General features: G+C 48.7%; 1 protein-coding gene across 2 annotated transcripts in view; it reads left to right on the top strand.

Annotated features, from left to right (window-relative positions):
• SMAD3 (SMAD family member 3) overlaps positions 1-17,436 on the top strand; it is a 68,794-nt gene extending 51,358 nt beyond the window's left edge. For both annotated transcript variants that reach the window (XM_057372294.1, XM_057372293.1), the window contains 5 exons: positions 479-529; positions 5,879-6,091; positions 7,808-7,945; positions 10,221-10,365; positions 13,027-17,436. In XM_057372294.1, the coding sequence (XP_057228277.1) occupies positions 479-529; positions 5,879-6,091; positions 7,808-7,945; positions 10,221-10,365; positions 13,027-13,150 (671 nt within the window). In that variant the 3' untranslated portion in view covers positions 13,151-17,436. The remainder of the gene's footprint in view (positions 1-478; positions 530-5,878; positions 6,092-7,807; positions 7,946-10,220; positions 10,366-13,026) is intronic.
• Positions 17,437-18,484: the final 1,048 nt, after the last annotated feature.

Here is an 18,484-nt window from a genome sequence, read left to right as displayed (position 1 = left end):
AAATATATGCCAAGAATTTGTGGACCAAATTGACATGATTGAGAATAAAATTCTGATAGTTTTTTGGTCAGACCTGTGTAACCTGATCCAATACTTCATTGTCCCAAACCCAGCAGGATTGTGGGTATAAAGTGTTATGTTTTAAATTCTATTTTGTCTGGCAATATACGCTCAAGCTCTTTAATGCCCAGCTAACAGGGTTTGTTATGATAATACCTAAAAGTAAAACAGTCAAGTGCTTGCTCAGTTGGGAAAAATTAATGGGTTAAACTTAAGTGAATTCCCTGTGAAGGGGCAGCAAGTTGATATTTGAAAGCTCATATGAAGAGTAATAAGCATCAGAGTAGCTGCAGTGTCAAAAAAGACTTCAGTGAGCAGTGGGTTGTCCCTCCAACAAGCCTGGGCAGCACTGCAGATCCTGTGAGTGTTTTTCCTGGTGCAGATTCCATAGCAATAATTATCCCATCTTGATTTTCAGGTTCTCCAAACTTATCACCAAACCCCATGTCTCCTGCACACAACAATCTGGGTAAGCACATGATCCTGGGAGCTGGGTGTAATTACAGTCAAGARGGTGACATTTGAATGATGGTGTTGAGGTTGTGCACTTTTTACGATATTCCAATGGTTTTTAACTGCTGGAGGGCAGCTTTGGATTGGATGTGAGGAGGGAATTGTTMCCTGGAAGGGKGGGGAGGCCCTGGYACAGGATGYCCAGAGGAGCTGTGGCTGCCCTGGATCCCTGAAAGTGTYCAAGGCCAGGTTGGAAMAACCTAGGATACTGAGATGTGTCCCTGCCATGACAGGGGATGGACTGGATGGGATTTAAGGTCTCTCCSAATCCAAACCATCCTGGAATTCTGTGATTCTGTGAGACTGAGCATGGTCTTAGCAGAGCAAAGTGGAGAAGGTTGGCTGGGGTGGGGCTGGAGACTCCRGATAAATAGGGAATGTTCAGCAATGCCAGTGAATGGAGAGGTCATGGACAGCATTCCTGGAGAGCTGTTTGAGGGTGGGGAATGCTGTGGGGGGATGCACCAACCACAGATGCACGGGAGGGGGAGGATTGTTATGGCAGGCCCCCAGCTGCTTCTCCTCACCCAAACTCCAGGAACTCCTCAGTGTGGAGTCATCTGCCTCTCCCAGCTCCWTCCTGGCCACAGGGAGCACATTCCAGCCTCAAGGGCTCTGTSAGACCTCACTCCATAGCTGTGACAGCAAACAGGGGAACCCAGAGGAGAAGGGAGAGCAGCTGAACCTCTGAGATACCACAAGAGGTTTTGGGCTCTCTCTGTTATCTTAAAACTTCCACCCTTTATTTTGATTCTGATCTCCATCACTCTGAGCTCATGCCCTGTTTGGAATTGCTCTCCCTATGTGCCWTAAAAATCCCTCCCAGCTCTGCCTGGCTGCAGGATCAGCTCCCCAATTGTTCATTAAGGCAGCAGACAGGGCCCACTTGAGATTTCTCTGGAATAACCATAGCCATAAAGTTTACATATGCTTTTAATCCTGGCACACAGGACTTTGACACTGCTCCAAAATTTGTCAGTCATTGGCTGACTTGTGGATATCTTGGGGCTGTTGAACAGAGGATTTCTTCCCCCCCCCCCCCCCCCCCCTTTTTTTTTTTGGTTAATATTACCACAGTGACACAAAACTTTTATTTCTTTTAACTATTACAGCCCAAGAACAGAATACATTACTGAATAATGTTTATTTTCTTTATTGCGATCCATGGTGCTGCCTGGGAGGTCATGAAATTTTTCTCGCATTTCTTCCTTTTTTCAACCTAAAAATGAAAAGCCAGTTCCATGTAACAAACTCATCCTGGCAAGTGGCATCTTCCTTACATAAGGCAGAAAGGAATTTCTAGGAGACAGACCCCCCATGTCCTYCCTGGCAGGGACACTGGTTATTCACACATCAGATGTCTCAGGTGCTGTCTGGGGACAAAAAAAAGGAGCAGGTGAAGCTGGTAAAACACAAGGAATCTCTTTGTAGTCTGAGGAGCAGACAGCAGAGCAGCAGTTTAATTTACCAGCATTAAAAGACACCCTCAAGTTCTTGCTAAACATATTTATTGCTCTCAGGCAGGAGCTTCCACAAATGAAGAGCTTCTTGTTGCTTTTAATTTTACTGTAAATTCTTGCCTTTGAGGAAGCTACAAAATAATATATGAAAGGGCAGCTGAGCCCCACTCAAAAGTGTCCAAGGGCAAAATTGTCATCACATGACTGTTGTAAATGGCTTATCTGCAGCAGGAGCTGCTCCCAGGGAAGTCAGACCTTCAGCCTGATAGTCCCAGCCCAGGGAAGGGCTCTCTGGGCTCTCCACTCAGGAGCTGGTGGTGGCTGGTGACCTGCAGTACGCCTGTCATCCCATGGGTAAGCAGAACTCTGCTATCCAGGGCTGGACTTTGCTGTGTAGGAATCTGAGGAGGCTTTCTCTGTGTGTTTGTTGAGGAAATTGAAAGGAAATTCAAACCCCACTGCAAGTGTGTGCAAGGAGGGAGTTTCTCAGTGAGCTCTTAAGAAGAGGAGTGCCTTTTCCATCTTTGCCATGAAGAAAATAATGTCCCAGGATTGTTTGTTTATTTGAGCTGAACTACCTGAAGCTTTTAAGACAGTTTACTTTGTGTAAACTGAACTTTGGTCTTAAATCCTGTGGCCATATTCCAGGGAATTATAGAGGCAATAAAGCAGCACGAGGCAAACTGAGTGTGACAGCAGGGGCAGGGTTACCTCGAAGAGCAGGGCAGGTTTTTCATGTCAGGCTGAAACGTGGGATGGAAGGAGCTCAGGGAATTTCATCTTTCCATTGCCAGGCACAGAAGTGTTGCAAGGTAACATATTGGAATCTTTTCTTTTTGTATTCTCCTTTCAGTTTGTGTGTTGGAATTGGAAGTGTTTGAGTTTCGGTTCCAAATTACAGCTGTCAAGTTTTCAGTTGTCAAACATAAGCTTGAAGTGAAAGTCACAGATATCCAAGGATCGCTTCCCTATTGCTGAAACACGAACTGAGGAAAAACACAAAATGCAAGGAGAGTTGCCAGCATTCTGTGGACTTTGGGAATGAAGTCAGGGAGTTGGGGCTGGCTGAGGACCAGCCCTGTGGTCACACACACATTGTTATTCCGAGGGGCTGTCCCTTGGAGCACAGGAAATMCATTGTCAGGGATTGCTCCACAGAAGGACTTGACGCAGGAGCTGTCAGAGAAATGAGCACACAGCCCACGGTCACATCCATGTCCCCCTGGCCCCTGTCCCAGGGGAAAGCCAGCCCTTCCCTGGGTGCAGTGGGGAGGGAGCACCCATTCCTCTGCATCTCYACCTTTCCGAGGAGGGAGTTGGGATCGGAACAGTTGGAAACATCTCTCAGTGAGTTCTGAGCCAATCTGTGATCAGATGCATTCCCTGAAATCAGACTTCCCTTGTGCTCAGAGAGAGGGAGCCGAGCAGACAGCAGATTTTTCCCAGGACTTTCATGTGGCAGGGACGATGCAGGRCTGGGACTCTCCCAGAGCCTGGGGGACCCTTCTGACAGCAAAGCTGTTTCTGAGTCAAGGCTGAAATTGTGCAGAGATGATTCAGGCAGGATTTGCCTGGGTTTCATGTATCCTGTTTTATTGATTGTGTACCCCCTCAGGGTCCTTTGACTTTAGCAGAGCTGCGTGCTCTTCCTTTTCCCCAAACAGTAAAGCCATAAATTGAAAACGAATATTTAGGACAGCTCTAACACAAGAGGGAACTTGCCCATCCCACAGCAACTTAAGCTGAAGTTTAAAACTACAAATCACAGGAGAAAGCAGCATCATTAAAACTGCAGTCACAGTTTTTAGAGACAAGCTTTTCTTCAAACCGGGAGTTGTTGGTTTATGTCTTTCCTCAAGCTGCAAATAAGCCAGAAATAAAATTTCTGTACATCCTTCAGTGGAGAATCCACAGTTTCCTTCAGCCCCAACCAGGTGGAGTGGTTTCTGAAGGAAAGGACTGCAAAACCATGCAGAGGTTTCAGTGTTTTTGTAATAGCATCAACATGAGGATGTTACTTGAGGATCAACACAGGTAGATACTTCTGGAGCTGAGCAGCCTTTTGATTAGAAAAGCACTTGCTGTGGAGTWAGAGCCCGGTCATGTGGAACTGATCTGTTTTCTTTAGTGGGTGGACCAACCTTGGGAGGCTCCAGGCAGAGCTGATGTTTGCCGGGCCTCTCTCCAAACTGCCCTGGGGCCCACAGGAGCCCAGAGCAGTGGTGAGGTGGCCACGGCTGCTGGGGCTGAAATGAGGCTGCTGCTGGAGAAATTTGCCTGGGGTGGCAATTTCCAGTGGGGAAACCAAATGTGCCATGCAGGAGAAAAAGGCAGGGACAATGAACTTGTGTCACTTCTGGATGTGATGCACCATTAACATCTGTGCACAGCAAGAGAGGGGCTTGCTCTGAGCTACAGAATTAAAATGTGAACAAGTGGCAGGTAAAAGCAGCTGGGAATGGGTGCAAGGTCCATATTTCATAAACGTTGAAGCCTGCTAAGGATTACAGAGTTCCTCAGATGCACTTCTATTCAATTCCTTCTTTGCTGTCAGCAAAGCTTGTAACAAAGCAGAAAACAAAGTAATTTTTCTGATTATTTGCTGCTTAGGGAGCTCTTCCAATGCAGTAATGAGAGGAAACCAATGTGTCCTTTGGCTGCTCCAACCTGTGCCTGAAGGTTATAGAGTAGCAGGTATAGGTGAGAAGAGGTTCCCAAAACTCTGCAGAGACCCTGGGCAGTGTGAGAGGAGGCTGGGCTGGTAAAAACCTGTCTTGGATTTTTCTGGAGCTGATCTCTTAAGCCCCAGATTCTCCTAAGCCGTGCAGGAGCAGCAGATGGGAAAGCCTGTGGAAAAAGCYGGGTTTGCTGTTTGATGTTAACTCTTTGGCCAGATGGGAGCTCTTCTGTTCTGCCTTTAAGCACCATTTGAATRGGGATGAAGTGATAAATTGGGGGGAGGGAATTCTTCTCCTGCACTGCATGTGGGGAATAGCACTTAGGAGCTGGCTGGGTCTGCTCTCCACATCCCCTGCTCAGGCTTGGCTCCCAGCAGGGCTGGGCACCTTTGTGCTGCGAATTTCCAGGAAATTCGACTGGAACCTTACTCTGCTGGAATCTCCTGGGCTCCAGTGGGAGCAGTGAAATTGTTTGGGGCTCTTTGAGTGCCCATCCTGATGCGGGGGAGGTGTGGCCTTCCTGGGGCTGCCTCAGCTCCTCTGCTTCTCAGCTTCAGCCCCTTGGCTTCGGTCCATGAGTCAAACCAGGACCCCAGGGCCTTCACCTGCTGGGAAAATGGATTTTCCTGTGATGGTTTAAGTGCACTTGGAGAAAGTTTTTAAATCGCTTTGATGGCAGCATTAAAGGCAGTTTGGGGCATATTTCAGACCAGTTTCACCAGTGCCAGAGAGGTCACAAGCAGGGTCAGTGACAGGGAAAGTTGGATTTACTGGTTGGAAGTGCACAGATTTAGGGTGCGGCATACCTGTGTTATTGACAGCAGGTTTGTGCTTTACTCTTTCTGAGATTTTCTGCTCTGTCCTTTTCTGTGTCTCTTTAAGGTACTGGCTGCCTGAAAGTGATCCCACATTCCATAGTAAAGCTGAGTTTATTTWTTTACTTTCCCCCAAGTGTGAGGCTGCTCAGTGACACCCCACTTGCTAAGTGAGTAATACCTTCAACTATTTGTGATTGCTCCAGGSRTGATGTCACCTCCTTGCTGTGGCCCATTCAAATGAAACCTTRGTTGAAGTGAGCCTGAGGAATGAAGCRGAACAATATCCCAAACCAGCTGGGKTTTTTTCCATTCCCCTTTCCYTTGCTGACGTGGCTCTTTTTGGGTGCAGATCTGCAGCCGGTGACCTACTGCGAGCCGGCCTTCTGGTGCTCCATCTCCTACTAYGAGCTCAACCAGAGGGTGGGGGAGACTTTCCACGCCTCGCAGCCCTCCATGACCGTGGATGGCTTCACCGACCCCTCCAACTCGGAGCGCTTCTGCCTGGGGCTGCTGTCCAACGTCAACCGCAACGCGGCCGTGGAGCTCACCCGGCGGCACATCGGTAACTCCTGCTGCCTCCTGCCTTTCCAGGGCTCCACTAAAACCACCTCCTCAGCAGCAGGTTTAGAGCACTGGAGTAGGAATATCTTTGGATTGCAGCAGGCTGAGCTCCCATCAAACAGCACTGATTGGGTTTTATCATATAAGTGCAATACAGAAATGCACTGAGGAGCGCTAAAACTGCTGTGTGTAATGGGATTTAAACCATTTCACACATTCTGTGTATCTGGAGGGGTGTCAGGGATAAATGGGTGTGTTCCTTTTCCCTCCTGCACTGTTTCATTTTCTGACTGACCTTTTTTAAATGGAAACTGAGTTCCTTGATTGTTGTCTCAATTCCCACTTTTCCTGCAAGGTCCCATCCAGTTTGTTTTCAGTGAAACTTGTGCTAAGCAGWACATCCCAAATTTCTGCTATGTTACAAAAAGGCAAAATTGCTTATTYTTTTCTGTTTTCTGCTGCCTCTTATCAACCTGATTTTTGTCCTTATTTTGCTCCCCTTTCTACCCTTTCCTGAGCAACAGGAGAATCCTCCTTCTTGCWCAGGAGAAACTTTAGATCTTCACTTGTTTAGAAGATTATTTCTAGCACAAAAAAAAACCTCCAAAAACTCCCCAAAACCCACCAAGATTCAGAAATCAGATTTTAAATACAGCAGACTCCTTCTGCTCTGTGGATGAAAGCAACACATCCAAACAGGAATGTGAGACCACAGCAAATGTTTACTTGAGCAWCAAAATGTTCAACTTTGCTCCTTTATTAGCTGAGATTTTAATGATTTGTGTAAACACCTATAGGCAATGGATGTGTGTCCTTGTCACAAAGTCATCTCTAGCTAAAGGCAAAGATTTGGAAGTGCTGYGGAATTCCATTCTAAGTCATGGAGTAAATCCCCGAACAGTCTTGTCCAGCTGGGATGACTTTCAGAAGAAATGATGRTTTTCATGTGTTAACTGATAGAACATTCATATGGAAAACAGAGTGTGTATGTTTGGAGGGACCTGGCTGGGGTTTGGGGTACAATTCCAGTTGGAATTGGTGCTCCTGACTCCCTCAGCTCCCCTGGCTCACGGAGSAGTTTATTGGAATGTCCAGTGGGACAGAGTTTCCATCACTCAGAGCTGAACTGCTGGTTGAGAGCCGGCTGAGGGATCTGTCCCACCCCTGGTGCAGTTTTCCCGGTGTTTCCCCCCTGAAAGCTGGCCGGGGTTGCTGTCCCACCCCTGGTGCAGTTTTCCGGGTGTTTTTTTCCCCCTGAGGGCCGGCTGAGGGATCTCTCCACTTTCTGGTGCAGTTTCTCCCGTTGTTCCCGCTCTGATACCCTCTGATACTCTCTGAGGGATCTCTCCCCTCCCCTGGGGCAGTTTTCCCAGTGTTTCCCCCTCTGATTCCCCTGAGGGCCGGCTGAGGGATCTCTCCTCACCCCCGGTGCAGTTTTCCCGGTGTTTGCCCCTGAGGGCCAGCTAAGGGATCTCTCCCCTCCCCTGGTGAAGTTTTTCCCGCTGTCCCCGCTCTGATACTCTCTGAGGGATCTCTCCCCTCCCCTGGGGCAGTTTCTCCCGCTGTCCCTGCTCTGATACCCTCTGAGGGATCTCTCCCCTCCCCCGGTGCAGTTCTCCCGCTGTCCCTGCTCTGATACTCTCTGAGGGATCTCTCCCCTCCCCCGGTGCAGTTCTCCCGCTGTCCCCGCTCCCTGACCCGCTGTCCGTGTCCGCAGGCCGCGGGGTGAGGCTGTACTACATCGGCGGGGAGGTGTTCGCCGAGTGCCTCAGCGACAGCGCCATCTTCGTGCAGTCCCCGAACTGCAACCAGCGCTACGGCTGGCACCCGGCCACGGTCTGCAAGATCCCCCCAGGTAAGGGACAGCTCCGCCGAGCCTTTCGGTGTCTCCGGCCTTCGGGACTTCCTGTGAAACCATGGAATGGTTTAGCTTGGGAGGGCTGTAGCGCTCATCCCGTTCCMTGATGCACCGTCCRCTCTCGCTKGTTGCTCCAAGCCCYGTCCAGCCCGGCCTACAGCACTTCCAGGCATGGGGAGTCACAGCCTCTCTGGAAAATCTGTTTTTATGTATTTTATAAGCAGCCTGACAATTCCAGCAGGGCATTTTTTATTGCATAAGTGGATGAAGGTGCTGCTGAAGGACGCTGCTGTGGAGGGTCCCATCTTGCACAGTATTCATGCAACAGAACAGAATCTGAACRCAGCTTAGAGCAGAATCTCTTAAGTTATTCCTTCAGTGTTTTATCAGTCCATTGTTGTATTTGTAATTAGCTGATAGTCATGTTGATAATTTTGTTTGGACCTCTAAGTAAAAGGTAAGAAATTTCTCTTAATTTAGATTCCCCCATAATAGATTTAAATTGTTATTTTTTTTCTGTTTTGTAATAAAATCCCTTCCCTCCTCCATGTGAATTAGTTTGTTCTAAAGAAATCACATTTRCAAACACCTCGTTGTTCTGGTTACAGTCTAAAGTTTTTGCTGAAAGATTACAAGATAATTTATTTCATCTCTCKAGGAAGAAAAGGCTCTTTTTGTCAGATAAATGCAAAAAGCTGGTAACAGAGGAGATGCTGTTTGAAATGGAATTTAGTTATTTAGCTAGGCTTACAAAAGCTGACTTTTTTACAGTTAAAAGCATGTATATATTTAAAAACTGAACTTCTTTGTTTAGAAATATTTGAATAAAGCTTRTCTTTTGAGAGGAGATCCATACGCTCTGAGTTCTGGCCCATCGTAATGGGTTTCCTTGCTCAGATGCAGCTGCCAGTGCTGCAAATTCTGACTTAATTCTCCACCACATCACAAGAGTCCACCCTGGCTGCAGTCAGCATCTGCTGACATGAAGAGCCCACATTTCCGCTCGGGATCCAGCCCAGGCTCAGTTTTTGGACGCCAGCTCTCCCCACTTTTGCCACAGCCTTTGGCCGCCTTTTCTTCACATCTTTGCTGGTTTGAGGCTGTTGCTTCGTTCCTTTGTTGACAGGATCTGGTCATTTGCACTCCTTCCCATGGAGAGACCTGTTCCCAAGCCCTCCTGAGGGCTGGGATCCAGCACTGGCATCCTCCTGGAGTTCATTCCTCCCTCCCTGAGCTCAGCCTGGCCCTGACACTTTCACCCTTCAAGCTTCTTCTTGTTCCCTTCCCTTCTGACTCCCCAAGCCTCCAGCCCTGTGGGCTCTTCCCTGATCCCAGAAGTGGGCAGCGCTTCCTGCAGCTGCTGTGGTCACCCTTTGCTCCACACCAGATGACCCTGTGAGTGCAGCCCAGGAGAGGAGGCTCACAAGTGATTTTTAGCAAAACACAGTTCATCCCATTCTAAATGGTGTTTCTCTGCTTTGGCCCATGTGTAATCCCAAACAAGCCTTAGCTGAGTGCCTGGTTTCAGGGTTTAACTTGTTCATAGTTATCTGGGAGAAAGCAAGTGTAGCAATACTGTTTAAAAGAGTGTTGYTTATTTATTTATTTATTTTCATGATGAAGGATGTTATTGTATTTCATCTTTTCCCCCTAAGAACAGCTGGATAAGTTTCTCTCAGTCATTTCACTGTGGCTGARCATCAGGGGAAAAACTTCAATTTTAGAAGGAAAGTGTTTGGCATGTMATAGAGAAAAAGAAGAGAGGATTTTAGCAGGAGCAGCCTTGACCCCAGCCCTGCACCAGCCCTGTCAGCCTCTTTAACCCTCAGAGCTGCTTCTGAAGTTGTTTCGCTTCAGAACTTCCCTGTTCTGCTGGCAGACCCTGTGTAAATCCAGCACCGGGGAGCTCCTGGTTTTAGCCTGTGCATCCCTCCCCTTCAAGCGCTGCAGGGATGTTGCTGAGTGTTCAGTCATAGCCAGGCTTTAAATTACAGTCGGAGGGAAATACTGGCCAGGAGAAGAAGGCGGTTCCACAGGAGGATCCCAGGCCTGGTCTCACTGGTCACAATCACTGGGGAGTGCTCCAGCATTCAGAATTCTCTCCTTTTCCATCTTCCTGTGAAAATGTGGCAGCGTCCATCTCTGTCTCTGGAACTGTATGTGGTGCCAGATGCTATGAGGACCTGGGAGAGCAACCTYGAGTTCCTCTGAAAGAAACTGAATTCTCAATCCCATTAAGCCAATGCCTCGTCCTTGTTGTGTTCTTTCGCAGGCTGTAACCTGAAGATTTTTAACAACCAGGAATTTGCTGCTCTGCTGGCGCAGTCGGTGAACCAGGGCTTCGAGGCCGTGTACCAGCTGACCCGCATGTGCACCATCCGCATGAGCTTCGTCAAGGGATGGGGCGCCGAGTACAGGTGGGGATCCAACCGGGCTCTGCTCCTGCTGCTCCTTAGTTCCCAGCTCGGGGACTCCTGCAGAGATGGTTCATCCCTTTGAAAAGGGGAAATCAGCCCAGGGTCTGCTCAGGAGAGATTGTAGCTCTTGGGAATGTGTTGATCTTTTTGTAGGATATGCCTGGAAGGCCATGTGTGTTTGGTCAGTGTGGTAGGAGCCAAGAGCTTTACCTGGGGAACAGTTGATAAATGCACATGGTTTATGTAGGAARCACTACATTTTTTTCCCGAAAATTAGATGCATATTTGATAGTTTGAGTGTCTTGAAAGTGCACTTTTAGCAAAATAGGATTATAGAATCGTGGAATGTTCTGGGTGGGAAGGGACCCTAAARCCCATGAGTYCCACCCCCTGCCATAGGCAGGGACACCTCCCACTGTCCCAGGCTGCTCCAAGCCCCATCCACCCTGGCCTTGGACACTTCCAGGGGTCCAGGGGCACGCCGCAGCTTCTCTGGGCATCCTGTGCCAGGGCCTCCCCACCCTCACAGGGAAGAATTCCTTCCCAATATCCCATCCATCCCTCTGGCAGTGAGAAGCCATTCCCTGTGTCCTGTCCCTCCATCCCTTGTGGAAGTACAGTGTGAGTTGTGAATGCTTCCCATGGATTGGATTTAATGCTTCTTTTATCAGGGACTAATGGGCTTAAACTAAATGATTGGGTTGAAAATTCCTATTTGAAAAAACTGTGAGAGTTGCTGCAAAATTACAGTTAAATATTACAGTTAGAATTTTAGATAAATGAAAGTTAAAATATTACAGTTAATTATAGTTAAAACTAAATCTCCTGATCCGTTCCCTAGGGCTTGCCAGAGGGCAAGTGAGAGAATGTGGGAGCAGCAGGATCCCTGTTTTTCCCAGTGAATACTGAGGACAAAATGGAGATGCAGGAGGTGTGGTGTGTGGGATGGGTGATGTGCTTACTCTGACCCCACAAGGACAGTGGGGATGCTGTGGGGACAGGGTATTCCATAGGCTGTGCTCTGTCACCCCACTGCTGAGCAAACATCCGAGGGAGAGAAATCAGGGATCGATGGTACAAGCAGGGGARATGAAATTCAATGGAAAATGGATGTTGTTTTCTGAGAGGGAAAGCTGGTGAGGATTTAAYCCAAAAGCGGTGTGGCAATATTTTRCTCTGCACCCTTTYMAWTYKKKGKYYTWRSYKRARSYYCSKKGRRSYKSYKSYKKTYCSGGGSCSSYYCCCMWKGSYKSMRSMRGRMMWGGAGATGCCTCAGGATCCATTGCARCCTGGGCCCCGCACATTACTCTGCCCTTTCTTCCTTTCTCCAGATGTTTGGAGTCCATTTTGTTTTGAAATTGTCCTGAGCTCAGGCCAGAGCAGTTCGGGGCTGGCTCCCAGCCAGGGCCATAATGAGCTCCAGATGAGCGTGGCTTACGGGAAGCCAGGGATCCCGGGGGGCTCCGGAGGCACTGAAACCCTGCACTCACACCAGAGCTGMTCTCCCSATCCTGCTTTTCCKTGCCACAAAATTCTCCATYTGATGGCCCCTGTCAGAGCACGTTGGGTTGGTGAACTGATCCAGAGATGGGGATGGTACTGTGGGAGCAGCAGGCAGAGTGCTGTTCCCTGGTTCCTGGTTCACCTTGGGCAGGCTGGATGGGGCGTGTTCAGTGCTCCTGTACCAGGGATTTGGTGCAGGGAAGGAGGGAAGGCAATTCCATGAGGAGCCTGTGATTCAGAGGGATAAGGGTGGTGGGAGCACAGGGAACAGGGATAACGGTGGGAGCTCAGGGCACCCCCCAAGCACAGGGTCCCCTTTGCACCTGTGGTTTGTTTCTGGGCCCCACAAACTTCAGGTTCTCTGTCCCAGCCCCAGATTCCAAGGACAGCTTCTGTGAGAAATGAGGGTGTAAAGCAAGGCTGCTTCCAGGCTGTTCCTCTTGCTTTGTCATCTCCCTCCTCCACAGCCACTGTCCCTGCCTGGAACAAGACTTTGGCCATGTGTCAACATAGCGGGGAGAGCCCCTTGCTCCATGTCTTGGTCTCCCTTCCCATCCTTTCCTCCCCATCTCTTAGTGCTTTTCCATCTGGAGATATCCATGGGGTCTGGCCTCGGGGGAATGACAGGAGAGGAGAACAGGGGAAAGCMAGAGCACAGTGATCTCTGGCCCAGAAGGGCCCATGGATGTGGGAAGGAGCTGAAGGGCTCGGGGTGAGCTCTTCCCAGCACTTCCACATTCTGCTAAAACCCAAGGACATCATAAAAAGTCAATATCCCTTTCTTGTGCATAGGGAAACTGAACATACTTGGTGAACACTTATCTTGCTGTCTAACTAGGAAAGGTCTGTGAAGGAAAAACAARGGATTTTGCTTAGATCAACACCCCCCTTTCCCTTCAGGGAATCAGCTGCCTGTTCCCAGGAATCTGGGCACTAAAGAGCAAGTTGCTTCTGTGGGATCAGGACAAATATGAAGGGACAAAGGTGGGTTTTTAAAAAAAATCAGCAGCACAGGGCAGAAGCTGTTCCAGAGGAGAGCCATTCCTTTGGCCTGGATGTGTGTAAGCAGAAAGAAATGCTCAGGAGCTGTGAAACCTTTCCCATTTGTCAGATGGTGTCAGTGCCATTGGTGGTGTTTGTGTTCTCTCCCCCTGGCAGGAGGCAGACTGTGACCAGCACTCCCTGCTGGATCGAGCTGCACCTCAACGGGCCCTTGCAGTGGCTGGACAAGGTACTCACACAGATGGGCTCTCCCAGCATCCGCTGCTCCAGCGTCTCCTAAGGAAACTCCTCCTGAGATCCCGTGGGGGGAGCAAGGACTCTGGAAAACTCTTAGCAAAAGGCATAGTAAACAACTCCCCAGTTATTCAAGTGATGAGAAAAAAAATCTGCTTTAAAAAAAGAAAAAAAAAGAAGTGGGTTTTCTTCGTTTTGTTGTTGTTTCTTAAAAAAAAATACCCATTTAAGCCACTTCCACTGAAACTGTCGGCACTTTGGTTGGGATGCTTCAGGGCACTGCAGTTGGAATTTGGAGTTGGAGTTGGTGAGGATGAAGAGCTGRACATTGTTTCAGTGGAGAGCAGGCAGTGCCCGCCTGGCCCCGGGCAGTGTGAGCGCACAGGAGCCTTCCCAGCTCCAAGGAGACTTTCCCTTTCCCTCACACAACTCCAGGCTCAGGTCCTGCAGCATCCCGGGAACACAGACCCCGTGGAACTCCATGATGGCTCCTGCATTCCCTCACCATCCACCTGATCCTCACCCAGCATTGCAGCAGCAAGGGGAAGGAGGCATTTCAAGCASCCGAAAGAACTAATTCCCCCAGSAATGTTCCAAAAAGGAAGGGATTTYCCACACTGGACTTCCAATGAGGAGGCATTCTTGCATGGTGCCCGAGGGATGATGCCCTCATGGATCAGCCTGGAGTCACATGGAGCAAAAGGCCCAATTTGAGGCTCTTTKTGGTGTTGCTGCAGCGATTTTTGACTGAAGCTGCTCCCAGATGGACAATTGTCCCCAGCTGCTCCCAGATGGACGATTGTCCCGTGGGGAGTCTGCCTGGAGCAGTTAAACCTCTGTTCTCTGCAGTTGGTTTGCATTAACTACAGGAAGGCTGGGCTGTGTTTTCCCAGTGTCTGCCTTCCCTGAAGCCCGAGGGGCTCCACGGGCTCCGTGTCCAGGTGGAACAGGGATGGAGTGGCCAGGCCCTGGCTCCATGTGTGGAGCACCCCCTGGAGCRGGGATCTCGAGCTGTCACATGCAGCAGCCAGGACATCTCAGACACAACCACCCCTCTGTGTAAAACTTGTTCCAGCTGATGGAAATGCTCTARGATGTGTTTTTGCCTGGAGAAATTGGGAGAGTGTGTATTTACTTGTATTATAAAATGTTCATTTTAAACATACATGCTCCAGACTGTTTAATATTTTTTTTTTCCCTGCAGCAACTATCGTGGCAAACAACTTCCACAACTGGAAAAAACCCTTAGCACTTGTTTTTATGGTTCACATTTGCCAAATAAGTCTCATAACTTTGTCAGTGCTGTCCAATTATCTGTTTCTTTATATCTRCAGTGAATATCTTATGCATTTGTGCCAAAATATTAGAAGGGGAGGGGAGAAAGTGATAATCAGTTTCCTATGGAAATCGTTTTTTCTTGGTTTTTTTTATCTGTGAAAGACAAACAAGCTCRATGTGGCTGTGGGAAGGATGGACTGGGTTGGACTTGAGGATGGTTTTGATCAGGCTTTAGTCCTGCCAACTTCTGTGCCTCCAGGYGTGGGCAGCTGTGGGAGTGCCCTGATGGATCAAACGCCCACCAGGATTTCTGTGCGCCTGCTTCTCCACCTTCTTGTTCCTCTGAGGCCTCTCTGCAGCCTCTCCCTCCTGGTTTGCCAGACCCCACCACTCCTGGAGCTGAGGGGATGAGACACCACCCAACAGATTCCAGAGGCCACTGCTGCTGCTTGAAATGTGGATGAAGGGATGGTTTAGAGAGTTTCCTTCCACAAACAACAAATTGCCTTTTTTAAATGTGTGAAATTTAAATTCTGGGGAAGACTCTCAGTGGTGGATGATCCAGGCTCTTTGGAATATCCTCTGGCAGAGTTTGGACTGGAGCTTTTCRTGTGCAGCACAGCAGTAGCAGCTCTGGAGACTTTTAGGGTGTTTAATTTGTTACATTTTACAAGTGTGTCTGATTTGAGTTACAACTCTGACTGCACAGGCTGGGGCAAGAAGAGATCTGTATAAAACAGGATTTTTAGGGCYGTTTACAAAGGAGGTCTGTTGCCACCATGGATTGGTTCAGCATTGATGTTCTGATACAGGTTTCTAACATATCTGCAAACAAAAATTTATCCTTAATTATGTGGAAATATTTGACTTTTGGCTGTTTTAATGAGAGGGGAAAAAATCTGCTCTGTAAAATGGCCCCGGGTTTCCTCCRTAAGTGTCTTACTTGGTTACTTACTTTGGCTTATTTTGGTGACAAACTCTTGTTGTCCTCATTTAGAGGAAATTGGTGCCTCCTGTATTAACAACAAAAATTACACCTTCARTTCCAGAGTCAGGGATTAGAGGTGATGGTGTGAGAAGGAGCCAGCCTGGTCCAGAGGCCACGAGTGGGAATAAATCCTAACTTTAATATGAGGTTTGCACAGTTACCTCCTCAGCCAAGCTGCATTTCAGCTGTAGAGCCAGATCTACAGCTCCTTGCTRAAGGACAATTAATTGCTGACCATTATTAATTGAGGCCTTTTGAAGCCCAGGATTCAGATGATGTATAAAAACTTTGGTTAATCTCCCCTCATCATCCCTTAAGTCAAATGACTTGCAGTGGAAAATGTGAGCTGGCCCAGCRGTGCAGTGAGATAAAGGGCAGATAATCTCCCCTCCAGGATTCATTTAGTCTCTCCCCTTTGTTTGCTGCTCACTCATTCATGAAAGCTCTGTAGGTTCTGGAGTTACCTTAGACAGTCCATTAGAGTGGCTGGACAAAGGGAGGGCTGAGGCTGGAGCTGGGTGTGATCCTAGGGATGATCTTGGATGGTCACAGCTGCAGTGGTTGCAGAGGTGGAAGTGAACTCCCATTCCTGTGGCCACCGAGGACGGGGAGCAGGACCTGGGTTGGGATTGCTGGAGGCAGCGCACCCTGAAGGCGGAGGAGGCTTTGATTTTCTCTAGAACTTGATTAAAGCAGCTTTGGTGTGGAGCTCAAAGGGATGGGACCAGCCATGCCCTAGCTCAGATTACAGCTCCAGGCTGGAATATCCTCTAATTTCATGGCAGCCAAGGCTGAAATGAAACTCTCCAGGATTTCACACATTTTTGTTCCTTTGGAGTCAGTAGCAGGACCTTTGGCTCTTTACTGGAATAGCTGCACACAATGGCCTGGGTGCTGGCAGAGGACACCGCCAGCCCTGTGCTTTCYACGCCTCTGGTGATTTGTTTGTTGTTAATGTATTGAATTGCARTTTGTATTTTGTGCTAAGCTGTTTTAGAGGTAATCCAGTGCTGTGCATTTGATTTAATCTCCAGCAATCAGTGTGCATATGCACAATGATGGAAGAAATCCAATCAAAAGGCATTTCCCTGGAGCTCTGCCCYTTTGTGCCAGGAAAGGGCTGAGGGGACTCTCTGAGTTAGTGATGGGTTCCTCCCCCTTGGATCAGCCCCTGAGGACTYCTTTGGTGCAGGATATTCAGGACTCACCTCAAGCAGTAGGTGGTGACATCTGGGCCCTGTGCTGCTTCCTTACTGGAAAACAGGGAGAGCCCAGCCCAGTGAGGAATTTCAGCCATATCACAAAGCATCCAGGAGCATTCCTGGCTCTGAGGTACTGCATAGGCAGGAGGATGGGATTTCATGGATATGTTAAGCCAGTATGAGAACCAGGCCCTCTCCAGTGGTGGCCCGAGCACTGTGGTTGAGAAGTTCAGTGTTTTTTACTATGTACATGCTTTTGTATTTATGTGTCTTTTCTCGAATATTCAGATGAATTCAATATTTAATTTTTAGCAGAAGGAGCAATTAAGGACTCAGACTATTAAACCTTCCATCTGTTCCTTGCTGATGATTGCTGGAAATGAGGAGTTTCTGATGTGGYGACAGAGCAGGGCACAAAGTCCCCTGAGCCCTGGGGAGCCATGGTGCTGCTGCTGCATGAAGCTGGGTCCAGATGAGCTCTTTGTGCTCCTTGGGGCTTGATGAGGCTTTAAAAACCAAAACCTGTTCCTCCAGAACTGTTTGGGTCACCTTGTGCCCCTCCAGGCCTGGTGGGTTTCCTGTGTGCTCACTGCAGTCCGTGGGCCCTGGGGCAGCCCTCGGTGTCTGTGCTGGGGCACATCCCGCTCTGTCCCCCAGGATGGATCCATTGGAGCAASTTTATGTTTAGTGTGTAGAATTCCTCCCTGATTGTCCATCCCTGCCCAGCTGTGCCACCTTCTGCTTTCCCTTGGCAGCATTACTCTGTTTGTTACTCCAGGCCTGTCCCATGTACGCCCTCCCCTTTCCATGTGAAACTGTAAGGTCTGTTTTTGACATTTTAATAAACTTTGATTTGAAAACCAAGGCTCATRAGCAAATCAGGCTGTTGGAAGAAYGGGTCTAAAGACCCAAACTGACAAKTTGGGGTGTTGCCATGACAGGAAAATGGGAGACAGCAGCATCTTTAGGTTTGTGCAGTGAAGATTGTTCCCAGTAAAGCACACAAGAGCTCAGTGACAGGTAAAACCTTAGTTCTTTTTACAGCTGGGACAGTTTTGATCAAGAATTTAAAGCCAAATATATAAAAATAATTTTAAAATTGCTTTTAGTTCCTTTAACTAACAGGACTCAAGGGTGGGTGGGTTTTGGTGCTCCAAAGATTTATTGTCCAGTTGCTGGAGAAGTCAGCCATAGCTCAGTGTTCACATGTTCAAACAGGCACTGTCATTTCCCCAGAGGCCTGGGCACTGGGAAACCCTGTTATCAGCTCAGGGAATTGGGGAGCTCCATTACCAGCTCAGGGAATTGGGGAACTCTTATTATCAGCTGAGGGAATTAGGGAACTCCATTATCAACTCAGGGAATTGGGGAGCTMCATTACCAGCTCAGGAGAGCGGGAGCTGCAGAGGAACATTCACTGATCAGTGCTCTCCTGTCACGAGCAGACCCTGAATTCCTGTGGAGTCTCCGTGTGGGGGAACTGCAATTCCGTGCTGCAGACACGAGTCCAGCCCATACATCCTGGAGAAAAACCTTAAAGAACAGAGATTGCACCCACCTCCTCCCTGATAAGCTGCTCCATGGCTGCATTGTGTTCCCAGTGGAAAAGTTCTCCCGGTGAACCCCCCAGGCTAGATTTTTGGACATTGCTCCGTGCTGAGCCTTGGTCTCCACAGCAATGCTGCTGCCCCTGCGGCCACTCCCGGAGCAGAATYCCAGCAGTGCCATGGATGGAGGGTGGGCAGGGCAGGTGCCATCTCAGGGGACAGTGACAAACCCCTGGCATTCCATGGCCTCAGAGCGGGCACTGTCCAAAGAAGCCTGGGAAGGAGCCAAGGCACACCGCGATCCGTGCTGTGAACTCACGGCCCTCCCAGGGTTTCTCTGGAATTCTCTTTTTTTGGGTTGTTTT

The sequence above is a fragment of the Malurus melanocephalus genome, unplaced genomic scaffold, assembly GCF_030028575.1.
Source record: "Malurus melanocephalus ecotype Western Australia unplaced genomic scaffold, MMel_1.1 scaffold_169, whole genome shotgun sequence".
NCBI lineage: Eukaryota > Metazoa > Chordata > Aves > Passeriformes > Maluridae > Malurus > Malurus melanocephalus.
This window is presented reverse-complemented; position numbering and strand designations above follow the sequence as displayed.